This window comes from Pyrus communis, chromosome 2, assembly GCF_963583255.1.
Source record: "Pyrus communis chromosome 2, drPyrComm1.1, whole genome shotgun sequence".
NCBI classification, from domain to species: domain Eukaryota; kingdom Viridiplantae; phylum Streptophyta; class Magnoliopsida; order Rosales; family Rosaceae; genus Pyrus; species Pyrus communis.
The window spans coordinates 16423299-16451133 of NC_084804.1; the positions used below are offsets into that span (position 1 = coordinate 16423299).

At 38.5% G+C, this 27835-nt stretch overlaps 4 protein-coding genes across 4 annotated transcripts; 2 read left to right on the forward strand and 2 right to left on the reverse strand.

Moving 5' to 3' along the window:
- Window positions 1-579: 579 nt before the first annotated feature.
- Window positions 580-3326, reverse strand: LOC137725905 (uncharacterized). The gene is made up of 3 exons (XM_068464744.1): window positions 2643-3326; window positions 1430-1549; window positions 580-878 (listed from the first exon to the last, which is right to left on the reverse strand). The coding sequence occupies exons 1-3, from the start codon at window positions 3198-3200 to the stop codon at window positions 867-869; spliced, it is 690 nt and encodes a 229-aa protein (XP_068320845.1). The 5' UTR covers window positions 3201-3326; the 3' UTR covers window positions 580-866.
- Window positions 3327-8967: 5641 nt separating this feature from the next.
- LOC137725544 (rop guanine nucleotide exchange factor 1-like) lies at window positions 8968-12545 on the forward strand. Its single transcript, XM_068464270.1, has 5 exons — window positions 8968-9502; window positions 10194-10310; window positions 10426-10952; window positions 11155-11505; window positions 11812-12545. Exons 1-5 carry the CDS (start codon window positions 9229-9231, stop codon window positions 12232-12234), a joined length of 1692 nt encoding a protein of 563 aa, XP_068320371.1. The 5' UTR covers window positions 8968-9228; the 3' UTR covers window positions 12235-12545.
- Window positions 12546-12843: 298 nt separating this feature from the next.
- On the reverse strand, window positions 12844-15585 carry LOC137726046 (F-box protein SKIP23). Its single transcript, XM_068464905.1, has 2 exons — window positions 14262-15585; window positions 12844-13325 (listed from the first exon to the last, which is right to left on the reverse strand). The coding sequence occupies exons 1-2, from the start codon at window positions 15462-15464 to the stop codon at window positions 13293-13295; spliced, it is 1236 nt and encodes a 411-aa protein (XP_068321006.1). The 5' UTR covers window positions 15465-15585; the 3' UTR covers window positions 12844-13292.
- Window positions 15586-18206: 2621 nt separating this feature from the next.
- LOC137725517 (transcriptional elongation regulator MINIYO-like) lies at window positions 18207-25375 on the forward strand. The gene is made up of 10 exons (XM_068464231.1): window positions 18207-18499; window positions 18676-19540; window positions 19835-19929; window positions 20144-20328; window positions 20544-20649; window positions 20822-21082; window positions 21682-21870; window positions 22009-24306; window positions 24492-24701; window positions 25013-25375. The coding sequence occupies exons 1-10, from the start codon at window positions 18275-18277 to the stop codon at window positions 25202-25204; spliced, it is 4626 nt and encodes a 1541-aa protein (XP_068320332.1). The 5' UTR covers window positions 18207-18274; the 3' UTR covers window positions 25205-25375.
- The last annotated feature ends 2460 nt before the right edge of the window (window positions 25376-27835 follow it).

Genomic DNA, 27835 nt, shown 5'->3' on the forward strand with positions numbered 1-27835 from the left:
AAGCGTTGTTTATAACGGTCGTTACGTTTGATTCGGGTTTTATACTGAAAATTTTAAACCACTTGAGTTTGGCGTCAACTCTTTCAAAATTTCATCTCTTCAACCGCAAGAAATTTTCTCCAATTTTATTCCACCTAAGTCTACGGCCTAAATCGAACCAACTCGAGTAGGATTGGAAACCTAAACCGAACCAAACCAAACCGTATTATAAGGTTGCGCCTTTTCCAGCGTTCTTTTTCGTTTTCTTTTTTCTTTTTGTCTTTTTTCCTGTATGATTGTGTGTGCAAAGTTGAACAGTTTTAAGAGTTGGTGCAGCAAGAAATAAATTGCAAAACAGGAATTAATCAGAAAGATATGGTGAAAAAAAAAAAAAAAAATCAAAAGACAAGATGGAGAGCTTCTTTAAAGGCTTGGTCCCAATAAACCAGCAGATAAGGGTCCAATAATATGCCTGCTTCGCTAGCATGTCTACAATACAAGACACTACCACCTAAAAATATGATCATACACATCATCCACAACAATTCGACCACGGTGTGATGTCCCGAAAATCGGGTTGTTACTTTTGGATTTTTAACGGAACAGAAGAAGATGAAAATGTTAAATAACAATTACCAGTTTTACAGCAGACTCTATCTGAACAAAAGTTCTGTGAATATGTAGGGAGTTAATTAGGCTAATCGAGCGAAGATTGCATATTATTCAGATTATGTTTCAAGAAGCGGATGTAGCACATACATTAGAGCAGAAACCATATATGCGTTTCAAATTACACATGTACGTCGGTGGACAGGATGATGAAATCAAGAAAACCAGCCCAGGAGAAAAAGCTCAGATGCCCCGTGCATGGTGAGGATGCAAGGCGATCACTCAGCAAGCTGCAAATTTGAACATAGAAATTAGGCTGGCTCCATTGTTACAAAAAGATATCGTAAGTCCTAACACTCAACCAAAAAATAAAAGATTTCCTAACCAATGATTAACTAACTAATTAGTAACACTCTACACATCCGAACATGTGACACGAATCTACCAGCTTGGATGATTGACAGCACAGATATACGCTAAACACAAATTCCCATTAAATACTCATATCAAATGCCATCACCATGCGTCAACGTATTTAACAAAACACTATACACTGGGGCAACCAATATATGAATGAGGATTGCAATTCAAAGACCTAAGTCGCAAATCACTGTAAAGGAACAATAAATTTTACTTTACCAGAGAAAAGGGCATAAGTAAGTCCTAGCATCTAGTGACGGGGCAGGGGGGGTTAGACATTATTATTAGGTTGGCATTGCCATGTTATGATTGGATTGAAGGTTCTTTGTATAAAGTGTGTAACTTACTTACGTTGATTAATGCAAGTAATTATCACACAAACAATGACTGTGACTCTGTGATATCCGAGACAAAACTAAACCTGATTTAGAGGATTATCCGGAGATTTCTTCCATAGCTTCCATATCATATCCTTGTATTGATTGTGAGTAAGACCTGGTTTCTCTTCCTTCAGCCTGGGGAGCTCAGCTTCTTCAAAAGCCTACAATTATTACCCGAACTTGTCACATTATAAACACAGAAGAAATGACTAATGTCAATATTTAATAAGATCAAAGAAGCAATCACCAAAAGTTAAAATTGGTTATTAACAACGGTTGAATTATCAATGAAAGTTTAAAAAGACATGGATGGAAAAGTTCCGTGGCTGTTAACTAAAGAAATTAGCGCTCCTAAGAATATGACTTAGCTTCTACCAATAGCCACTACAATTACTATTATTCAGGAAACGACAACAATTAACTTTATATTTCACCAGCAGTTGACAATACTGTACTATCGAAGTGGGGCAGCAACGATAATTACAAGAATCATAAAAATTTAAGCAGCCATTCCACAAGAGGCATCAAATATGAGATACATCCGTGCATGAACAAATAAAACAAAACCTACAAAACTTCAGCTATTGTTTTGAGAGACGCAACAGCTACGACAGTCTACAAAAAGATCACATGAATTTCTCTCATAAGACCGCTACAAAAAACCAACAGAGCACTGCTACATCATAAATTGTGCAACATGAATTCCTCTTATAGGATGCTAGCTAGAAATTACTGAGATCACGAGTGTAAAGAAATGATGTAAAAGTTCAAGTTCATAGCTTTAATCTACGTTTGTAATCCATGAGAAAATGAAAAACGCTCAGAACTCAAGAGGCAACCCGTCTGTCTAAAAGAGGTCCTCCACTAACACATTGCAAAGATTTCAGTGCCAACACAAGCAATCAAGCACACTAATGCACACCCAAACTTTCGAGTAGCTGATCACGACCATTTGAGCGAAGTTAAATCATTGCGGCATATAACACACTAAGCTGTCTTCTAGAAGGCTTTCGTTTGCGTCCATTCGTATTGTATATTTTCAATGCCGAGTCGATTTGTTACTCTAATAATAGCTAGAGCTTCAAGCCAGTACAGTAATAGTCCTAATTCCTAAAGCTCAGTTATTCGATACAAATGACAACAATTCTATGTAAATGCATCAGATTTTAGATTTCAAAGCTAATCGAAACCAATGCAATCCAATCCCCCTAACCAAACAAACCCTAAATTCTCCCAATAACACAGAAAAGGTACCTTAAACGAAGCCTTGAGCCTCCTTTCCGGGTGGCGATCCACCGGCAAGCTCTCCGCCACCGACATCTTCGCAACCGCCTCCTCCACCGTCCTTGCCTCAATAATCGAATCATCCCGATTCCTATTCTCCACAACCACCATCCTCTCATACTCCTCCTCCTCTGCCGTACGGCTCTGCTTCTTCTTCACCTCATCCGATTTCTTCTCCAACGCCGCCTGCTCCTCCTCTTTCCGCCGTGCCAGCTCGGCCTCGGTCACCTTTGGAACCGGGATCGTGACTCGCCCGGCCTTCTTATCGGGCTTCTTCCCCGCCTTCTCGAGTTCCTTCTCCTCCAGCTCCGCCAATCGGCGCGCCTCGGCTTTCCGCGCGGCGGCCTCCGCTCGTTTCTCGGCTTCTTCCTCGCGCTTCTTTGCCGCGCGGGACTTGCTGCCCTCGGCCTCGCGCCAGTACTGCTCCTCCTTCTCGCGAACCTCGCGCTCCTTGCGCTCTGCTTCGGTGGAGCTCTTCCGAGCCTTGGCGGCCTCCGCCTTGCTATTCAAACCCATCTTTTTCGGCATCTTGTTCGGGCACACGCTTTAGGGTTTTGATCGTCTTCGAGTCTGCGACGACGGTGGTGATATTCTCCGACTCCGCTCAAAAGCGATGTGATGGGAAGAGTTACTGGGACTCTGGGCACGTGTTCCGTTCACAGACAGAAACAGAACAAAAACAAAAGCGGTTACGGTTTTTGGGTAGCAGCTAGCAAACTAAGTGGGCCTTTACTGGGTTAAATCAAATGGCCCAAAATAATAAATCCAGACGCTTGCTGGTCAAGAAACAAAAGGCCTGCCCAAATTACATCGGCCCGTTGACAAATGGTTCTTAACGTTTACGTTCGTAAAATGAGTTGATGAGTAAAAAAGTTGCTAGCTTTTTCTATGTTGGTTCCTTTATGTTGAAAATCGATAAATGTCATCTCACGTGTTGTACTTTACACATTAATGTTGTTCCTGCTGTTACATCCGTCAAAATCACTTAAGAGCATTTCGATCTTATTATGTCTCTACACATACGAATTGATTATTTCATAACCATGCTACAATTTTCTCCAACTCTCCAAGTGCCTAATTAAGCCGTGACATCTTTGGCATAATATTGAATTGCCATCATGGTGATCTTGTTGGAACCTTTTTCTTTATATAAATAATGATATGGAGAGATTGAAATGCCCTTGTGTCGATTACTGCACTTTTTGAGATTTGATATTTTGGATTTTTTTCGGGTTGAGTTTGGGTATTTAATATTTTTTTTTCATCACTAATATCATGTGCAGGTCGCATAATCTCTTTTAATAAGGATTCTAACATGTTCGGATTTTGCCTTTAATTAACACATAAGTCAACGGATAAGAATCGAAAAACCAATGCCAAGCAATGACTAGATGATCAAAAGAGAAAGTTGTCATAAGGGAAGAAAGTAGGACAACAACCTCTGTTTTCCCTCCTCCCCTCTCCTCCATTTTTTTTTCTTCTTTTCTAGTCTATTATGGTGATTGGTGAATATTATTCTATCTTTTGGCGACTTAGGGCTAGTTTGGAATTGTTGTTCTTTTTTAATAAATTGCTTATACTGTGCTTTAAGAATAATTAACTGCAAAATAAAGTAATTGAGCATTTAATGCTTCAAGAATAATCAACTGCAAAATAAAGCAATTGAGCATTTGATAAACTATATTTTTAAAAGTGTTATAAGTATGAAAAACAATGTCTAGAAAGATAAATAATTTCGTTGTTTAAAATTAATAAGCTTGTTACAGGAATTAAAAATATTCTAAAGGCTCAACTCTGCTTTTTATTAAAGCAAATTTTAAAAGCAACCTATATGCTGCTGTTTGAAGGCCATTACTTTTAAAATAAGCAGTATATTTTATTTTTACTGAACACTTTTTTATTACTTAACTTTAAAATGAAGTAATTTTTGATAAAAAAAAAAACAATACCAAAATGGACCTTAGTATTTGGTTAAGTCATGCTTAGATCTAAGTTCCATATCACTTACTTTTTTTACCCCATTTTCAATCCAGTTTATTCTCCCAAAATTACCACCCCTAAATTTTAAATCATTTTCATTAGTTTTTCTTAAATTTTATCCTATTTTCTAAATTTAATGTCACCTTGCTTATGATATTGGATAAGGGCAATGTTATCCACACATCCTTTTCATTTTCCAGGCATTTAATCGAATGAATTGAAGAAGATAAATGACGAAAAATTAACAAAGGTTTGTGAGAGATAAAAATATGTGTACAAAAAAATAGCACTATCCATTGGATAATTGGAGACCAACCCCCCTAAAGATCCAACCCCATGTTCTACAATTGTATCTTGACTGTATGCTGGGTAGTTTGATGACGACGCTTGTTATGAAGATGGTGATTTTTTTTTTAACAAACGATATTATCTACACTAAAGGGGAGGGGTGGACTTAGTCTCACAATGGGCTAGCAATAATATTGTTCAAATGGTGATTTAACTCATGATTTAGGATTTTGAGTTTGTTTTCGGTTGAATGGGCTTGGCAAAAGATTGGACTTAATTATTTTTTAGGATAAATTACATAAAACTATCTCAACTATTGGGTCAGTCACAGTTTTATAACTCATTTTAAAAAATGCCAATGTCATACATCATCTTATGAATTTGTTACAATTTCATATTTTCCGTCAATTTATCTATTAATTCTTTCGTTAAATAATGACGTGGCTTGAGACGAGATCCACTTTCAATTCCAACTAGAAAAAATTAATTAAATATTAAAAAAAATATAAAAAAAACCCAACCTACACCCAGATCCCTTTTGCTTCCCCCTCACCTTTCTGCAACTCCCACCCCCTCCTACACACCCATCACCCTTTCTTCCTCCATCTCCACCTCCCTCCCATGGCGCTCCTCCCCCTCCTACACACCCATCACCCTCTCCATGTACACCCTTTCTCCTTCGCCGTCGTCGTCATCCGTACGATTCGTGACTTTTAATAAAACTCCCTCCCCCTCATACAATTAAGGAGCCATGTTGGAGATTGAGGTCGTCGTCGACAACAGCGATGACTCCAATGCCCGCGAGGTCAACCTATTTGGGAAGTTCGAGGTTGGGAGGCTTCTGGGCTGCGGGGCTTTTGCGACGGTGTACTGACACTCACGGTACTTCCAGCCGTTGATCTCAGCCGTCGGTAGTTGTGAGGGTGATGGGTGTGTAAGAGGGGGCGAAAGTTGCAGAGAGGTGAGGAAGCATTGACAGACAAACTGATAGAAGATATGAAATTGTAACAAATTCGTAAGATGAGGTATGACATTGACATTTTTTAAAGATGGGGTATGAAACTGTGACTAACCCAATAATTGAGGTAGTTTTATGTAATTTACCATATCTTTTATGTGGGCCTTCTAGGTGTTGGAGTTTGAGACCCTCTTGTCCCACATTGGTCAATAGTATTTTTCCACAAGCCTTTATATAGGCTTATTCCCTTTTCTTAGTAATTGGAACTTGGACCATTTGGAAATGGATTGAAGGCTTGGGCCTTATGGTTGTGTGGATTAGGCTTGAATATAATATAGCCTAAATACAATTAAAATTAATCAGATTCATTAATTTTAATTTTCGGATTAAGTTTTTTAATTAATTTATTAATTAAAAAACGTTTTGATTAAAAGACACAACTATTAGAAAGAGTTGTACTTTTTTATTAAAAGACACAGCTATTAGAAAGAGTTGTGTGCTTTCAAATACACTGAACAAGTATTTGAAAGGGTGTGAAACAGCCTATATATTTGCAATCACAGTATCCAAGTGAGAATCATCTTTTCTTCCTCCTTTTCTTCCGTACAAAATTTCCAGAGAGTAAACACACAAAGCAATTCGCTAGAGTTCTATAATCCAGTGCGGGTTGTAGAATTTGGTAGTTGTATCCTGGTCAAGCAGACGTTGTAGAACCACAAGCACAAGAGTGGGACGAAAATACTGTTCGAATGACATAGCTTTTACGCTAGCCTCTACCTTCTGTGATCAAGTTAGTATCATTGTATTTTTATATTAGTTTATGTATCTATTGTATAATTTCATTCTGCATATCAAGTATATTTGGTAAATAAAATATTAGAATTTCAAGTTCTGTTTAGTTATGTTATTTTTGTTTATTTCTGAATTGTTCTCCAACACTAGGTACTAGTGTTGTCCGTGTTAGATTTGCCCTTGTGGGCATGTGTCTTTGTTTGGTGCAGTCTATCCAAACTTTGTAAGTGATTTTGTGTGCAAAGTCTCTACTATGGCAAGGTGTGTGGTACTTATCACGCCCTACATATTCAATAATATGGTTGCCAGGAAATTGGTCAAGTTTGCAGCATTATTATTTATTTTTAAATCGTTTTGGTTTGAAAGGCCCTCAAATTTAATAACATTCTAATAAAACCACTATCATTTAATTTTAAAAAACCTAAACAAACAATCAGGGAAGTTTTTAGCACTAATCTACGCGCATTTTAAATGCTGGGAGAATTCAAAGGGTTAGGTTCATCTTACATGTGAATCAACAACCCAAGATTATTAATTTGCATATGTCATTGGGATCGTTAATATTTTAATCTTCCCATCATTAACTCCAAATCTCTAAAATATTTCAAACCAATTAATATTCCTGCCAATACCACCTTAAAAAAATAAGGAAAACTAATGAAAAAGGTTTAAAATGTTTGAGTTTTAACGATAAGAACAAAATAAAGGATATAGTGAATAGTACTAGGATTGATTTTTTAGTGTAAAAATGTGGTTTTTCGTTAAAGTGAACAGTACCGCAGACTTTTCGTTAAAACTCCCTAAAAAATACAAATAGAAAACCAAATTAATTATCCACTAAAAAAGTGCAAAAAGTCATTCACGACGAACACAAAACCATACTATCGGAAATTACGGATGAGGATCCTCTTTGTGAGAATCTAGATTCTCACATTCTAACTGTTTATCGTGTATTATGCGGTCAATTTTCATTAGGTATTGTTTATGTTTAATTTTAAATAAAAATTTTAAAATAATTTCTGACCTCATAATAAACAGTTAAAATGTGATAATCCTTAGAATTACCATAATTTAAACGTGAATAGAATCCAAATCCGAAAATTACAACATGCATTGAGCTCGCAATCACGAGATTATACGCAGTCCAGCACGCAAAGTGGGTCAATCCAAATTAACGTACACGACCCGCCGACTTAGTGTTTGCGGGCTACATGTCGGTCACGTGCAGTACACACTCTACGGGGGACCTCACCTAAAATTCTCACGGGTCAAAACAATACGCAAATGGACTGTTCAGTGGCGACCCGCTCCGATTCGACACTTTCGACGAAGTCACAAAATATATACTTCGTGGAAAATAGTTATCGCCAAGTGTCCGCAGTTGCTCTGTCCCTCGGGTGAGTGTATCGTTATAGACTTTGTACAACGTAGTATACAGTTACGTATACGACCCCGACCGGATACCTTGTCGTTCACACAATGTCAGACGGCTGAGACATGTCCGCTGCTCAAGAAGATTCCCTCCGCCAAGGCGTTGGTCATGCGGGGCCCCACTCCTCTTACAAAAACAGATCAACGGTCCAGGTCGTACCACGTAATTAAAATACGGGAGTCGTTAATTTAGGTCCTCTTAAATATCAGTAAAGTAGGATTAAGATTAATAAACTGCGCGAAAATAATTGTTTAATAACGTAATTACCCAGATCGAATTACTAATGACTGCAATTAAAGAGTCGTACACAGAAAACGATGTCGTATATCGAGAATAATAGTCATATTTTGAATGCGAGCGCACTGAAAGCAAACCGGGGACGTCCACACCGTTACTTTCTCTCCCGTGACAAGAAAACAAAACAGCTCTAACCGCCGTTTGGTATCTTTACCAAGCGAAATTTCTGAAGTCCCTCCGAGTCCCACCCCATGCCCCCTGCACGAGAAATTTTTCCATGTGCCGGGAACACCATGACACATGGTGTTTCTTCACACATTAGGATTTGACATCTTGGATATCCTTCAATTTTATATTTCAATAAATATATAAAATTAAATCCTAATGTGTGAGGGAACACCATGTGTCATGGTGTTCCCGGCACATGGAAAAATTTCTCTGCACGTCAGCAGAAATCGCCACGTCACTCAAGCACAGTAATCCTCATAACGCATAAGGTGGGTCCCGTGGAAAAAGGACCGTGTCGGGTGCTCTGGCTCTGCAGACCAAACGGCGTTACTTTTGCTTTTTGGGGCCTTTCTCATCATCATCTCCTCCATCATCAACCCCACCGTGGACAGTCACACTAGCAATTCTAGAGAGAGAAAGTTGAAGAGAGAGAGAGAGAGTGGAAGAGTGTGGTGTGAGTAAACCTGAAAGCACTTTTTTATCCATCACTTATCAGTTTTGCCTCTGCAGCAATCTTCCGACCACGCGACTGCTGCTGCTTCTGCGCTTCTTATCCTCTGGGGAAGGCTTCACGGCAGCGAATGTGAGGCTGAGATCTGAGCTTGTACGGACGACGCTCGTTTTGGATCTCCTGGACGACAATGGGGAGTGTGTCGTCGGAGGACGGCTTGGACCAGGAGAGCGAGCGGTGCGGGAGCTACAGCCTGAGCGCGGACGTGAGCGAGTCTGAGAGTTGCAGCAGCTTCTCGTGCAGGAGGTTCGACGCGGAAGGGGCTTCGAGCTCCATGACGTCCTCTCCGCACCCGGTTGCCGGAAATTTCTGTTTTCAGCCGCCGGTGATGCTTCCGGTGATCGGAGGGAAGGATGTGGTGGCTTGGGATGAGAAGCCGGAGAAGCGAGATGCTGATTTATCTGGTATTTCATTTTGTTTTGTTTTATTTATTTGTTTCCTTTTTTTTGTTTAAACTTTATTCTAGATTTAGGGTATTCAATTGAGAATTTGAGAGAGTTTAATAGATTTATAAATTCATGAATTTTTATTTAATTGATTTGTAGAGATTTGATATGAAATTTTAATTCAATTATCTTAAAATCTTATGAAAAGATGTGAGATTTGTGAATGTTTAAAATACACTACAAAATCTCTCCAATTACCTCTAATTCCTCAACTTTCTTAAATTTTTTAAAATCAATTTTTAATTGAATATACCTTAAATATTATAAACTTCTTTCAAATCCTAATTAAATACACCAGATTTCGGATTTTAATAAAGTATCTTAAAATTCTAATTAAATACATCTTGTGAATTTCAAAGAATTACTTCAAATCTTAAAAGAATTAAAATCCCTCAAAATTCCAATTGAATACATCCCTAACGGAGATTCTAGCTCACTGTTTGGATTCCGAGAAAATTTAGGGGAAAATATTGAAAAATGTACTGAAAATTATTGTCCTTTAATACATACAACCTGAAAACTGAGTGAAAATACGTACTAATTTCTCTGCAGCTGAGAAAATTTTGCTCAGATCTGATTCTGTTCTAATTAAGATAATTTGCTTTGTTTTTGTAGATTTTAATTATTTTGTAATTATCTATGATTGCAGAGGTTGAAATGATGAAGGAGAGGTTCTCGAAGCTTTTGCTCGGAGAAGACATGTCCGGAGGAGGGAAAGGAGTCTGCACTGCCCTTGCTATCTCAAATGCCATCACCAATCTCTCTGGTAAGTCACATCCCTCTTGAAATATGCATATTCTTATGTAATGTTGGCCGAGATTTTTTCGATTTTATGTGGAGGTTCTGTTTTCGGAACTCAATTTTCTATGTTGGAATTGCAGCAACCGTGTTTGGCGAATTATGGAGGTTAGAGCCGCTGAAAGCGCAGAGAAAGGCAATGTGGCGCCGGGAAATGGAGTGGCTCTTGTGTGTGAGTGATTCAATTGTTGAGCTTGTGCCTTCAATACAACAGTTTCCAGGTGGGGGTACATATGAAGTCATGGAGATGCGGCCGCGCTCTGACTTGTATGTGAATCTACCCGCCATAAAGAAGCTTGATGCAATGCTGCTTAGTATGCTGGATGGGTTTTGTGAGACAGAGTTTTGCTATATTGACCGGGGGATAATTTTGGGTGATTCGAAAGAGGGTGAGGGGTTTATGGGTGGAAGGCCTTCGATTAGGCAGGAAGAGAAGTGGTGGTTGCCCTATCCTAAAGTTCCACCAAATGGGTTGTCCTGTGAAACAAGGAAGAAGTTGCAGCAGTGTAGGGACTGCTGCAACCAGATATTGAAGGCGGCCATGGCGATTAATAGTAGTGTGCTTGTTGAGATGGAAATCCCGAGAGCATACATGGAAACGTTGCCCAAGGTATGGGTTTCTACATCTCTTTTCATTATTTTGCTTGTATGCTAACTATATTAGTGACTAGTAATGCTTTATTAGCTTTCGCAGTATATTTATACGTATCTTGTCTTGTAGTTTTCAGTTCATGCTGCATATTCTGCATACAACTTTCACTTAGTTGATCTTAAATTTCTTTTGACACCATCTGTTTTTCAATTCTTGATAGAATGGCAAGGATTGTTTGGGCGATATCATTTATCGTTACATAACTGCAGACCAGTTCTCACCCGAACATCTTCTTGATTGCCTGGACTTGTCGTCAGAACATCAAACTCTAGAGATAGCCAATAGAATCGAGGCAGCTGTGCATGTTTGGAAGCAGAAAGACCAGAAGAAACACAACAATCATAAAGCTAAACGGGCATCTTGGGGTGGCAAGGTCAAGGGGCTTGTTGCTGATACTGAAAAGAACAATTTTCTGGCCCAACGAGCAGAGACCCTCTTACACAGCCTAAGGCATCGTTTCCCTGGCCTCCCACAAACTTCACTAGATATGAACAAAATACAGTATAACAAGGTACATTTGATCGCATGTTTTCCCTATCCATCTACGTTAAAATGCATAATCCATCTACGTTACATTACTCAATACATGTCACCTTAACTTGGGATGTTGTGAAGTATTTCATCCATCAATTTTTAAACAGTGGTTTGACAAATATGTTAAATTCCTTGGTTTGGGAAATTTTGACTGTCCGAATTCCTTATTGCGCATTATTAGTTACTTCCTGCACACTGCAATAACTTCTGGATTTCTATATTTAAAAGAACAAATCCTCGGAGGATGAAGTTTCTGAAGGATTTTTCGTTGTTGATTTTACAGGACGTGGGGCAGTCAATTCTGGAAAGTTACTCAAGAGTTATGGAGAGTCTGGCCTTTAACATCATGGCAAGAATAGATGATGTCCTCTTCGTTGATGATGCTACCAAGCGATGTGCTGCAGCGGAATCAGTGTCTATCTTCAGCAGGGGAGGTTTGAGTGGCCTTCCTATCCAGAAGCGGATGTCGCCAAGCCCCTTCTCCATTCAACACACTCCTTACGCGTCTCCGCTTGCAACACCGACTTTCTGCTCCTCCACCCCAGTTATTGGAAGTCCAGGAAGGACACCTCTGTGTGTAAAGCGCAGCGTTATAGTAGACGAGAAGTCAGAGAAACTACTCGCAGCTGATTTTGAGAGGGTGTGGTCGTATGCCGGAAGCCTAAGCTCAAGAAGAACTACCGGCGATGCTCCTGAACGGGATTGACTAAGATAACGTTAGGTCGGTTTAAGATTAAGTAGGTTAATGTGACAAAAGGAAGGTGCAGAGATGGGTCTAAAGCCTAACCCCCGTGGTGCTGTTGAGATCTAATATTGTATATTCTTTATTAGCAGTAGAAATAGGTTGGTCTCTATAGTTTTGACCTGGTAGTAGATGAAGAAAGGACAATTTAGTTTCATGCTGGTTCTCAAATTGTCGCATGCCGTATGGTACTTGTAGCTCAAGTTGTTAAAAGCTTCTATCGATTTATGTGAAGTCCCCTAATATCTGTTGTATCGAAAGTTAAAATTCTTGGATTCACAAGTTTTGATTATATCTCTGCTACCAGATTTAACACTGAGATAGTGTGAAGCACAACGTATCCGATGCACTCTTTTACTTCAAGAAATGACGTAAGAAGACTTGAAAAAAGAGTAGAGGAAAACTTAAGAAGACTTGAAAAAAGACTTAAGAAAAGATATGGAGTAGTTGGAGCTAAATAACGGAAGACTTAATGCAAAATCGAACATGGTAGCATTTTAGGATTCATACAGCCAACACTAGTGGGATAAAACTTTATTGTTATCTAAATGTCAACCACGAAAACAAGATAGATGTCTCCAAGAACACTGATAATTCATTCATTAATTTACAAGTTTAGTAAAATACATAGAAAAGATTCATAATTTAAGAAAATAAGACTTAGTTTATTTGTTCGTTATTTACTTTTCAGTTAAACAAGGAATTGGGTCTCTTAACAACCCCCTTGTAGGTTTAGGTGCTTGCAGAAAGTACAAATCCTTCACTCATAAAGCTCCTCGTGTCTACGGCAACTTGGATTGACTTGTTTTGCTTGCAATGGCTGGCTAGGTCACCTGAACTCGTTGATGCCGAAGAAATCATGGAGAAATTCCTGAAGAGCAGGCAAAGTCTGTCCTTTAAAGCCGCCTGGTGCAGCTGCTTTCGCCTTGCACTAGACTAAATAAAACAGCTAAGCTTGAAACTCCTTGGATTTCAGATGCATTCACGACTTATTAGTGTCGTGCATCGATTACATCTCCACCTCATATAGCCAATTCTTCAAGCTGAGTTTGCACCTGTTGCATCAACTAAATCAGCATTTGCATGCCTTGATATGATAATTGAAAATGGATCGGAATACTGATGATGAAAATACGAACGCATAAGGCAGGAATATGCAAGCTAAAGTAGCACTTATTGTAATCTACAAGCCTATCTAACAGCACTATTTGACTGCTCAATATGTTCGATTCTAAGCTGTAAAAGTTCTCAAACCTAATAAAAAGTTACTCAAAAGACTGGTTGCCTGGTGCCCATATAACGGCAACAATTGGAACCTTGAAGCAATGGACTAAATAAAAACTTGAGAAAGAACCACCCTTAAGCAGCTTCCTGGCTGACAAGAGGCAAGATTGGTTTATCAGGACACGCTTCTAACATATTTTGGCTAATCAACACATGTACGTGTGTCTCCTCACCCAACTTAGAGATTTCAACAGAGTTGAACCATAGTACACCTAGTAGCAATAGCAGCTGGCCATCATGGTTTCTCTGTAAGTATTCAGTATCGGTTAGCTGCTAATATACTAGTTGTTTCATATCACGGATTTAAAACAACTATATTACTACATTATGTTGTCAAAGCCCTTGAGCCAGGGCCCAGAGATTTTAAAAATCTGACCACATATAATTGGATATGCAATAAAAATCTGTCACTAACCTAGGCATAACTGATGTCTAGAAAATTGGGGATTTATCAGAATAATATACTGCCTACAGCACCATACAACAAATCATTACCAGCATCTTGGCACCGGAAAATGACTGCAAGGTCGCATTAGTTCTAGTTTTTCAATTAGAACTACACCTAGCAGGGTAAGAAATGAATTTGTAACAATGGTCAAATGTCAAACACAACTTGGCAAGATTGATGTCATTAAGCAGCGAAAACACCACATAGAATGACATAAAACACGACACAAAATTCTAAATGCAAACAAAACTACACTTACTTCTGACGTTGTCGATGCAACCCAGTCAGGGGGTGGCCAAAACAACTTTGAATACTCTGGGTAATCAGATAACGGTGCAATACCACCATCATCCAAGTCAAACACACCTATATCGCGGGCCTTGAAGACACACTCTTCTTCACTGCCCATATAGAAGAAATTATCCGTGAAAAGTATACAATTCCCTTTACAACCCGATAACTGGGAAGCCGAGGCAGAAAATGTGCAGTCATCCCCCAAAAACAACACCCTATCCCCCAAGCTTTTCATTTCAACCAACTTCTTCCCCTCTCTATCCAACTTAAAAACCTCGAACCTAACAGTTCTCTCAGTCAAACAACCACTGAATTGCATTTGTAAAACTTCATCATCGACATCCAAATCATCCAAATCCCCCGGCGCAGCGATGCTCAAGTACATATCAACCACCAGCAATTCGCCACTCGATTCAACCAAAAACTTCTTATCACCACCAAACACCGGATTCGCAACCAAGCTCAAATTCGAATTCAACCCCACCGTCACAGTCCGGCCAGTGCCATCAACAGCATAAAATTGTCCTTTAAACATTATAACATCATCGTAAGGCGATGGCATATCATGAATTATAGTCCACCTCTTATCCTCAGACTTAAACATTGCTAATTTCCCAGACACATGAATCGTAAGAAGCACAAAATCGTTGCTTTCGGAACCCGAACACATAAAAACCACCTTTTCCATATACAAATTGCCATCATCGCCCAAAGACTTGCCATTCCCAAAAGGCCTAAAATGGACATAATGCAAAACAAATTCTCCACCCAACTCAAAAACACTAAATTTCGATAAATCCAATACCTTCGGAAATGCTTCAGGCAGCGGCTTCAGCTGAAACCGCGAGAGAGGATTCAGCAAGTGCATCCGACCCGGTACGTCCTCTTCGATCTTGACCAGCCAGCGATCTGGGTCTCTTTGGTTGCGGGAATTGGGCAAACCCATCAGGAAAATGCTGCGCTGGGAGAGGTGGAACCCTAGGGAGGTGGCGCAGATACCGTGGTTTGTGAGGAAGGGAAATCGGCCAGGTAGACGGCGAGGTCGGGAGGTGACGGAGGACCGCCATGAGGAGCAGACGGATCGGAAACGGAGCAAGTAGAAGGCGCTCTCTAGGCGTCTAGCGATTTCTTCTAGGAGGTCTTTGGGAAGTTTAGACCAGTCGGCCATGGATTTTCAGTTCAGTTTCCCGGGGAAGTTTGGGAAAATTGGCGAGAAAATTCAAGATACACAGATACTGGAACTTGTAGGGACCATATGCTGGTCGAAACGACAGGTGTCATCGTCGTTTACACGCTAGGAAATATGTGCTGCTGTTTATATTTCATTTCAGTTTTATTTGGGCCCTGTTTGGCAGATCGTATAAAGGATCGGATAGGATTAGTTATAAGGATTCGGGCGTTTGGCGTTCACTCGTACTAAATAAGCGCCGGATTAATTTAACCGGTTAGATAGAATAACACGGTATACATCCGCTTAATAAAACCAACCAAAACGTCCGGATTATTTAGTTGGGGAAGAAGAATATGAGAGAGAAAGGGAGGGAGTTTGGGGGGTGTGGCAGAGAGAGCTGAGGAACAATTATTTGGGATTCTTCTGCAGTCGGGGAAGAAGAAGGGAGAGAGAGGGAGGGTGTTTGGGGGGTGCGGAGAGATCTGGGAACAAAAAAATGATTTCACTATTTTTTAAAATTTGTTTTTTAAGTTTAATTCCTCTTATCTAGTATAATATCAAACACAATATAAATAATATGGTCACTAGTCCGATACTGCACCAAACACCCGACTAATTTAGTCAGTACTATCTGGTGACTATTTATCCTATCCGACAGAAATAATCAGTACAGTCCGAGCTATCAAATATGGCGGAGAGATACTGGAACTTGTTGGGATTCTTCTTATTGAAGCTTTTCAAGGCACAATTTTTTTATTCAGTTTAATATCTTGACTCTTCTTATTAATAGTGAACCCCAAACATTTCAAATTACTTTGATTAGACACACAAATTGCCTTGATATTCACCATTCTCATCTCTACTTAGGTTTCATTTGGCAACTCGAACTGTAATGACTATTTCAATCGAATATGATAAATAATCATCGGATAGTACAAATTAATTATGATTGTATTATATATACTATGTTTGGTACTTGGATAAGAAAAAAAAAAAAAAAAACTAATTTTTTTTCAAATTTATACCTATTGAAAACCACACAAATGTATAATAGAAGAATAATGAACTTGAGAGTCCAGACATCAAAATTGAAATGTTAACGAGGTCCGGCAACAACCTCACAAGGCAAATTATCTTCACCGCAGGAAACAAATGCCCAGGACCTGTCCCCCTTCTTTCACACACACACGAACAAATACAAAATCTAAATCTGAAGCAAATTGAGGACGAAGACATAATCAATTGAAAAATATAACAAGCAACAAGAAAAACCTAACAATTCAATGTTGAATTTTTCAATTTGTCTTAAATTTTCAGATTTGAAATAAATGAGAAACCCTAATTTTAATTAAAAAAAAAAGCAAGATTACAAATCAATTGAAATGGGGATAATAATACTATTAGTTTGATTTATTACATAAATCAAGCAAGAAAAACCATGAAGTTGCATGAAAATTTGAGAGATGGAAGAATGAAAGAGAGAGAAACTGTGTGCGAGAAAGAGCATAGAGAAGAAGAACAATTTATGGAGTTCAGACGCCAAGACGATGGAACGGATGAAGAATTCGCGAACGCCGATGCGATGGAAGGAGAAAGGAATTCAAGGAGCATAATGTTGTTCTCCCGACTAATTATCCATGGGTTTTTGGGTGGGATAATTAAGCAGGCCTGGAGCGCACTGAAGTAGTGGACCCGAAGATTTAGTCCGGGTACTAAAATGATACATCACGCGCCAAACACCGTATTTGTATTAAATAGTATTCTGTTATGTGTACCAAACGAAGTCTTAGGGTTGTATGTAGCTTCACTAAAGTTGTCGAATTTTTAATTAAATTGGAAATGTAGGGAGTCAAGAGTTTAGCATCTGCTTGCTATCTCCACTAAGGCTTTAAACATTGAAAAGGAAAAAAAAATTGGAGCTACTACGCCGAGGTCAATCCTCGACATCGAATTTGGCATTTTTAGCTAAAATGGTATTTGAGATTTGTATAACTCTTTATTTTGATTTCTGAGATTTGAAATCAATAGAATTGGTCAATGAATTTGTCCACAATAAATTATTTTAGTCATTTCGTGAAAATCTAAATAAAATAAGGATAAAATGATAAAAATATCCTTAATTTTTGTCAAATCATTTGCATATTGAGGGTAATTTTGTCATTGGATCATTATTTAACATAATTTTTCACTGAATGACCAAAATGATTGATAGTGGACAATCTTAGAGACCACTTCTATTGATTTAAAATCTTAAGGATCAAAGTAAAGAGTTAGACAAATCTCAAAAACTATTTTGACTGAAAAGCCTTCAATTATTGACAATAACACACCATTACAGTAATTCGTTAGATTATCGTCAAACACTATGAGCAACATTCGGATTTTTTTTTCCCGATAAATTGTTAATTATTTAACCCCTTCATTTATATTCTTATCATCATTTTATTTAAGGAAAAATAATAAAAAATATTTGAAAACTTTAAGTTTTAATGATAAAGATAAAAATAAAAGATAAAGTGAATAATATGAGGATTGACTTTTTAATGTAAAAATATGATTTTTCGTTAAAGTTAACAGTACCAGAAGTTTTTCGTTAAAACCCTTTTTTATTTAAGACTATAATAGATACTATTCAAATTTATTGAAAAAATTCGGTTAACTATTCTTTTTTATTTAATTCCAAAGAATAAAAATAAATCAAATTGCTAACTTGTGTATTCTCCAAGACTTGCTGGTTAATATATTAAATTGAGCCCGCCCAAATTTCCAGCCCTACTTTCTGAGAGTTGAGAGTGAAGCTCATAGCCATGGCGGAGAAGGAAAGCACCAAAGCAAGCGGTCCAGCCAAGAGGAAGCCGAAGGTCATATTTGGCACCAAAGCACTTCAGACGAGCGACGGCGATGGAGCTTCGAGCTTAATCGGTGGCATAGTCGAGAAAGGTATTTCCGATATGCCGCTGTCGGGCCCCACTCCACCGCCAAGGCCGACGGTTCTTCCTTTCCCCGTCGCTCGCCACCGTTCCGCCGGCCCGGTAATCCCTGCAAGTTTGTTACTTTGATCGCCACTGTGAAAAGTTTAAAATTTGATAATTTGGTCACATAGGTGAAAAGTTTTGATTTTTTTGTTTGGTTGATAAGAAAGTTTGATAATTTAGGGAAAACGGTGAATATATACATGAATTGTGATTGGTTTTGGTTGATTTTACAGCATTGGGGTCCGGTGAATGGTAAATTGGGTGGTGAGGAGGATGGTGGTGAAGGGGATGATGAGAATGATGAAGATGTTATGGACTTCGAACACATCAGGGATTTCGCTATACGGGTTGAGAGGAAGAAGAAGAAGGATATGGACTTCAGTAAGTGGGCAGAGAAGGAGCTTGATGATAATAGCTCAAGAACTTTAAGGGAAACAATGGAATTTAGTGCTAGAAAAATTGAGTCAAATAAATTGCATTCCCGGCAAAAGAATGAACATGTATTTGCATTGGGTAACTCGAAGATTGAACAAGAATTTGTGTTGGGTAACTCGAAGAGCGAACAAGAATCTGTGTTGGGTAACTCGAAGAGTGAACAAGATTCTGTGTTTAACAACATGGAAATTGAAGCGGACGTGAATGCAAATTCCATGCCTCATAATATTCGAAATGAACAAGGGGCGTCTGTGTCACTTGAGGCTCAGATTGATGAAGAAAACCGTGCACGGTTGCAAGGGATGTCTGCAGATGAGATTGAAGAAGCACAGGAGGAGATCATGGGGAGACTGGACCCTGAATTGCTCCAAGTACTCAAAAGGAGGGGTGAAGAGAAATTGAGGAAGCAAAGAAGCCCCAGCTCAGATAACAATGAACCAAAAGCTTCCTCTAGCTCTCATAGTGGGCCGTCTCATGTGGCTACAAAAATTACTTCAAATGATACACAAACTTCGGTTAATGATAGATTGGAGCAGAATTCAGGCAAAGCCAGTGGCAGTTTGTGGAATGCTTGGAGTGAGAGAGTCCAGGCTGTTAGGGACTTAAGGTTTTCCTTGGATGGAACTGTTATTATAAATGGCTTCCACCAGATATCTCAGAGTAGTAAGTTTTAATGCTTGTTTATATGATTTTTCGGCAGAAGCTAATTTTCTTTTTCGTTCCATATTTGAAGAGATTATGGTCTCCTCATCACTCCTGTTTTGTTTTCTATTTTTACTGTTTTATTTTCTCCAAACATGGGACTTAGTTTTGTAGTTGAATTTTCTCTTAATATGAAATTTGTAGCATCTTAATTTTTATTTGTATGGGAAGCACAACTGCACTGAATGATATTACTTTTAAAATGATGAATATACCTCAATAGAGCATCAGGTAAAATTTTCTCCCATTGTACAGGTGATTTATCTGAGCGTGACTACCTGCGTACTGAGGGGGATCCCAGTGCTGCTGGTTATACAATTAAAGAAGCAGTGTCTCTTACTAGGAGTGTGGTAAGTTTATATTCTTGATTGCTACAATAGTACACCAACTGTTTTGATAATGTAATTTTTTTTTTTTTTTTTTTTAGTTTCTCTAAATTTGATGATATACTATGTCCATGACCCTGGGTCTATTATATTATGTGTCAAATCTTGTTGCTACTGGTAAAGTTTGTGTCCTGATTTCAATTATCTTGTTTTACCATATGCTGCTTGGTGGTTTTAGATTCCTGGACAGCGGACACTGGCTTTGCATTTCCTTTCAACTGTGCTTGATAAGGCATTACAAAATATTCAAGCACAAGATCAGTTTATTGGAAAAGATGCTAGTAAACTCGACAAATCTGCTGACTGGGAAGCCGTTTGGGCTTATGCACTTGGCCCAGAGCCTGAGCTTATTTTATCTCTTAGGTGAATAATATCTGGATCCTTATGTTCCAAAATTTTGTTGAAACCAGCCATACCTAAAGTGTCCGCCTTCATCTCGTAAACTTACTCTTATGTTCGATTGTTTTGTGGTGTTATTGCATACTAGTTGATATTTCAAACACGATTATGCCATCTTTCTGATTATCTGAGTATTTTTTACTGGATATTGTTGCAATTTAACCTCTAATTTAATGTAGGATATGTCTGGATGATAACCACAATAATGTAGTTCTGGCTTGTGCCAAAGTTCTTCACCGCATATTAAGCTGTGATGTGAATGAGAGCTTCTTTGACGTCTCAGAGGTAGGGTTTTTCTTTTCTGTTCTTATTCTTATTCTAATCGTGCAACCGATATCTACAGCTGTGGCAATAGGAGCATGATTTGGTAATACGTTTCTTTGTTCTTTTTCTACTTTTATGAAGTTATAATCTATCAGTTTTTTATTACTTCAAGCTTAATATATTCTGCTCTCAGAAAATAGCAACCCTGCATATGGATATATTTACCGCCCCTGTATTCAGAAGCAAACCAGAGATTGATGTTGGTTTCCTTCGTGGTGGATTTTGGAAGTACAATGCCAAGCCTTCTAATATTTTTTCTCTTGATGAGGAAATTATTGATGATGAGACTGAAGGGAAACGTACCATTCAGGATGATTGTGTAGTTGCTGGACAAGATTTTGTGGCAGGTTTGGTGCGGATGGGAATCCTTCGACGGCTTCGCTATGTTTTGGAGGTTAGTCCTTTATTTTCTTTCTATTCAGGACAACTATAAGAGCTATGCAGGGATTTGATAATCACTCAAGCTTCCCAAGATTTATAATAGAGAACCAAATACTAATCTAAATTCAGACCCTCACCTCCTTCCCTCGTAGTGGGACTTTGACATTCATACTGCATGTCTGTAATCTTTTGTTAGTTGATGTAGAGAGTTTGTTTAATGTTACTAAACTGCACAGCATCTTTAACATTAAACATGAGTGTAACACATCAGAAAGTGCATAAGTGCCAAGCTTGAAGGATTCCTAAAGTCTTAACACAAGGCTATTGGTGTGTCGTGTGTGTGCGCATACATTTTTTTTTTTTTTTTTTTTCACAATTTTTTTTCTGATTCTTCTATCAAGGTAACGAGGGCTGAACTACATTCTTAGTTCCCATTGTTGGATGGATGTAAATGTCGGTTTGTGGTATATGACAGAACACAGATTCAACAATTAATAGTGTTAAAAATATAGTAAGATGCTGCTAGAAAAGTTTTATACTTAAGGACTTTTTGTGAACTTGAGGAAAGACCTGCAATTACCTCCTAAAGTGTATTGTTTTATGTGGTTTCAGTCAGACCCTATGGTGGCTTTGGAAGAATACACAATCTCTATACTTATTGCAATTGCAAGGCATTCCCCAAAATGTGCGGTTGCAATCATGAATTGTGAAAGGCTTCTTGAAGCAATTATCAGCAGATTTATTGCAAAAGACACTTTAGATATCCAGCCTTCTAAAATAAAGTCTGTTAGACTTCTAAAGGTAAGCAGTTTCTGCACAACTTTTATGTCCAATTGTCTCACATGTTTTGTTCCTGGTGAACTATTATAAGGGAATTATGCCTGCATTTAATTCTGGATAAAACTAATACTTTTATCCTTATTTTTGTGTATATAAAAGGTGTTGGCTCAATGTGATCGGAAGAACTGTGTTGCTTTTATAAAGAATGGGACTTTCCAAACTATGACATGGCATTTGTATCAATCTATTTCCTTCCTTGACAACTGGGTAAAATCTGGAAAGGAAAACTGTAAACTTTCTTCGGCTTTGAAGGTTGAACAACTGCGTTTTTGGAAGGTTTTTATTCAGCATGGCTATTGTGTGTCATACTTCTCAGATATTTTCCGTAACTTGTGCTTGTGGCTGAACCCACCTACAATTGAAAAACTTATTGAGAATGATGTACTTTGTGAATTTGCATCCATCTCTGCTGAGGGATACCTTGTTCTGGAGGCTTTGGCTAGAAGGCTCCCAAGTCAGTTCTCACAGATGCGTCTGAGTAATGAAATCTCTGAGCACTCTGGTTACGGAACTGAATTCTGGTCTTGGAGCCAGGTTGGTCCAATGGTTGATATAGCTCTAAAGTGGATAGTTTTGAAGAATGATCCCAGCATATGCAAGTTCTTTGAGAGAGAAAATGGAAGTCGTGGTGGTCTTACTGCCCAGGATTTATCAGTCACTTCCTTGTTATGGGTGTATTCAGCTGTAGTACACATGCTTTTCAGAGTGCTTGAAAGAGTGATACCGGATGATTCTGTCCACTCGTTTGAAAGTGGTGGTCATGTGCCATGGCTTCCAGAGTTTGTTCCTAAAATGGGACTTGAAATGATTAAAAATGGGTTTATGGGCCATTCAGATACTCTTGATGCAAAATACGGAATAGATCCCAAGGGAGATGGCTCTTTCATTGAGAAACTGTGCCATTTGAGAAATCTGGGTAACTGTGAAACATCATTAGCTTCTGTATGTTGCTTACAGGGGTTGGTGGGGATTATCGTTAGCATCGATAAATTGATAGTGTTAGCCAGGACAGGGGTCCAAACACCTCCCCAAAATTACACTTCATCTAGAGAAGAGAAAATACTCAAGGACGGTTTACTTAAGGGGTCTTTGGTTGAATTGAGAAGTGTGCAAAATACTTTTATGAAGTTAGTTGCTTCTGAGTGGCCCCGTGTGCAGTCCATTGAGATGTTCGGCAGGGGAGGACCTGCTCCCGGGGTGGGAGTTGGCTGGGGTGCCTCTGGTGGAGGATATTGGTCTGGTACTGTTTTGTTATCACAGGCAGATGCAAGATTTCTCGTTTACTTACTTGAAACTTGGAAGCTTGTGTCCAATTTTGATAGCCCCACAGAAGAAGAAATGACTTTTACTATGCTGGCAATTAATTCATCTTTAGGAGTATGTGTAGGTGCTGGACCAACAGACAGGACTTATGTGACAAAGGCGTTAAATATTTTGCTTGATGTATCTGTTCTTAAGTATCTTGATCGCTGTATTCGACGTTTTCTTTCCTCAAATGGGGGAATGAAACTGTTTGATTGGGATTATAAAGAAGAGGATTACCTACTCTTTAGTAAAACATTAGCTTCTCATTTCAGCGACAGATGGTTATCTGTAAAGAAAAAGCTCAACGATAGTGATGGCATGAAATCCTCTGATAGTAAATCACTGAAAAAGGGTAAAGCTTCCCTCAATACCATATACGAGGAATCGGACACACCACCTATGATCAGTCAAAATTGCACATCTTTAGTTGCAGAGTGGGCTCACCAGAGACTGCCACTACCCATTTCCTGGTTTCTCAGTCCAATCTCGACCCTTTGTGATAGCAAGCATGCAGGTCTTAAGAAGTTCTCCAATTTACAAGATCTCATGCAGGATCAAGGTGATTTTCTTGGAGTTGCCAAATCTGGGCTTTTCTTCCTTTTGGGTATTGAAGCACTGTCCAGTTTCTTACCAGTTGACGTCCCATCCCCAGTTAATAGTGTTTCGTTGGTTTGGAAATTGCATTCTCTATCTGTGATCTTACTCGTTGGAATGGGTGTGGTTGAGGAGGAGAAGAGTAGGGTTGTTTTTGGAGCTTTACAAGATCTCTATGGGAATCTTGTTCATCAGGCAAGGCCCTCTACCTTATTGCCAGAACCTAGAAACGAAAACAACCTGGAGGTTCTGGCATTCCAATCAGAGGTTCACGAGAGTTATTCAGTATTTATTGAAACTCTTGTGGATCAGTTTTCTGCTGTATCTTATGGTGATTTGATATATGGCCGGCAAGTTGCAGTTTATCTGCATCGTTGTGTGGAAGCTCCTGTGCGCCTTGCTGCCTGGAATACACTAAGCAACTCTCGTGTTCTTGAACTTCTGCCACCTCTTGAGAAATGCTTTACTGATGCAGAGGGGTACCTTGAACCTGCTGAGGTACGTTGATTAGTCATTGACTTGTTTGTGCTATTCAGTATTTACTTGATATGAGAATTGAGTGATTTGTTATTCAGTTTTGAGTTTTGAATGTTATGTGCGAGATAAAAATTATAATAATGAGAATGAAAATTAGTGGCCTTATTACGACAAAGGTGATAAAAATTTATCTGGTGCTTGTGCAGGATAATCCAGGTATTTTGGAGGCGTACGTTAAGTCATGGACTTCTGGTGCCCTCGATAGGACTGCAAGTCGAGGATCACTTGCATATAAAATGGTTATCCACCACCTTTCGGCTTTCATTTTCAACTCATACACTGGTGACAAGCTATTGCTTAGGAATAAGCTTTCAAGGTCTCTTTTGCGAGACTTCTCTCTGAAGCAACAACATGAGGTATGCATATTTTTCTTACAATTGTTAAAACCCTTCGTGTTCATCTTGCAGTAAGTCTGCCTAGAGAGTAGGTTGTGTCTACCAAGTGGGTGAAACATAAATGTACAAAATATGCCTTCTTACACTGAATGTATAGCATGAATGTTCATTCAGAACTCCCTCTGTGTTGAAAATGATTATGGACTGTGCCATATTACGATACTATAAATACGTAATTCCATAATAACTATTCATATCAACACTGCTTTCTCCTTGTCTCCACGAATCAACATTTGAGAGAGAATCTAATGCAATGTGGAATGTAATTGCAGGCTATGATGCTGAACCTTATTCAATATAACAAGCCATCTATACCTCATGAGACCAAGCATGAGGATGGAGTGCCTCTGGGGAATGACGTTGAGAAGAGGTTCGAGTTACTGAACGAAACTTGTGAATTAAATTCCTCACTTTTAGCTGCTGTGGAGAAGCTAAAGTCATCCTTAAAGAACAATCTGTCGTGAGCAATTCTGCACTTAGTATGCTTTTTTTTTTTTTTTTTTTTGTATGTGAGAGAGGCCGGCTAGGTCAATCAAATGTGTTTGCATAGATTGATCAATTTTCTAACTTGTAGACGACTGAACTAAAACTCCGGTAACGTCTGTACATAATAAAGTTAACAGGAATTCTTTTGACACCCTCGATCCAGCTTCTGTAAATCCAGTATGAAATAGCATTGGATTTTGGCCAAATAAGACGAGGCTCCTTCAGAGAGTTGTTGAAGTTCAAGTATCTACAGTTTTCGCCTTGAATTTGAAAACGAAAATCATTAATTTCTTTCGAGTTAGATTTGCCAATTCAGTGCCCAGCCCGCCATCCCTTCCCCACCTCCTCCGCAGTTCCCTTCCCGCAGCCACAAGCCGCTTGTCCCCGTGGTGGCTTTCTTCTTTTCTGTTCTTTTTTAATTTTCTTTGGCGTTTTTCCTTTCTAAAGAAAAATTAGACATATATCGGCTCATTGCACCCGGGACAATTGTGTAACTTCTTGAATTAACCGCAAAACAATACACAATATTTCTTTTTTTTTCATGCATGGATCTTGTCATATCCCAACCCGAGATCCTTCAACATCTTCTTCAAGCCAGAATGATTTAGAAGCAATGAATTTGGTTTCAGAAGCATACGTTTAACAATTTGTAGCATCATATCGTAGTTCCGGTTGGTTGTAGTACATTATGCTTTCATGTGCATCAACTCTACGACGACTATTAGGATGGAAAATCTTAACAACTAGGATGCAATTCTTGCTGAGTTTCTTTCAACAATTTATTGTACTTCTCGGGACCTGTGGACGAATTTTTGTCCATATTGAGCAAAGCATTAGGGTAAACATCATTCAATATCACTTGTCGTCATCAACAAGGCCAAATGAAGAAGGTTCATGCCTAAGTGCCCACTGCCAGAGGATGTTGACAATGTAATGGGTGATTCTCGATGATAAGTCCAATTAGAGTAAGTGTGTACCATCCCATTCATATACAAATGATCTCGGTTTTCGTCCAGTGTCATCCAAACACAGTTGTTACATTTCACACACAGACACCTCATACGATTCTAAGCATTGCCAGGGTTGCTTGTAAATTGAATAAATTTGTCGATCCCATACAAGTATTGATCACAAATTCTATCTTGCAACTTGCTCCACTCTCTGTCCATTGTGCCTTTTTTCGGAGAATTTAGTTATCATAATAATTTGACACACGCTTGAGAGCCCCTTTATGCCTCCGGTGATGATCCTATCCCATAAAGTGCACTTTTTGCGGTTTGCGATTCACACGATTATTTTTTATTGTAAAAAATTTGGCAGGATATCCCTAGATTCCCTAGATGCACGACTTAGATATTTTAAACGAATATCTAGTATGCACTTGGAGAGCATAAAGGGATAGAACAAGATTTTGCACAATCCAAACTTAGCCACGTTCATCGCAAACAACAAATACATACTAGTGCACTTCTGAATTGACCGAACTAGTCACAAACTGCGTCTACAAACACATCTAACTGACTCTCAAATTGGTGATCAACAAAATAAAAACCCTAAATAAAAAATTTATCCCAAATCCGAATTTGTAAATCCTTATATCGAATCCGAATTCAAAAACAAGATACCCGTCCTTCAGCTTCCTCCAAATGCCCAATCTGCAGTAGTTGCACCACAAATTCCAATTCTTTAAGGGAATAGATTGTGAGGCGAATGAAAGGAGATGAGGGAGAGGTAAGTGAAAGGAGAGCGGAGAGAAGGGTAAGTTGAGTTGTTCGTGGCAGAATGACAAAGGGAGAAAACGAGTTTGAGAAAGAAGATGCATGTTGCAACTAAGTGAAATCTTGAGAGAGAGAGAGAGAGAGAGAGAGAGTATAAAAGGAAAAGATGGTTGACGGCTAAGTGAAATCGTGAGAGAGTGATAAAATAGTATAAAAAGTTCATAACAATACTTGGATACTCAAAGATGAGTAGGAACTCCTACTTAAATTTTCTCAAAATTGTTCGTTGTCAATTTATAGAACTTTGTGTTTATAATTAGAATCATTCATATTATAAATCACCCTGTAAAGATCACCTTTGCAAAAAATTAATTAAAATTAAGGTCGTTTAGTCATCAAATTGTTTAAAAACAAATGAAACCGTCTATGTATTTGCTCCAATAGATTGACTAAACGACCTTAGTTTTAATTTACTTTTTGCAGAGATGATATTTACAGTGTGATTCATAGTCTAAACAGTTCTGATCATAAACATAAAGCTAAGTGATTAAAATACTAAGAGTTTTACTAAGGGCTGGTTTGGTATTGCCGTACTTTGAAAAAAAGCCGTTTTTGCTGTGAAAAAAAGCCGCTTCTGTTGTGAGAATAAGCAGCTGTGAAATAAAGCAGCAGAGTGTTTGGTAAACTTTTTTGTAAAAGTGTTTTTGGAAATAAAAAAAAAAAAAAAAAAAAAAGCAGTATGATAGTGTTTGGTGAACTTTTATGTAAAATAGCTGTGACTGTGTGAAATGACCAAAAAGGATATAACACTAGATATGCTATTAATTTAATTTTCTTAACAAATATAGGTTAATTTTCTTTACAATTTTTAATCCACTATTGCCATTTTTT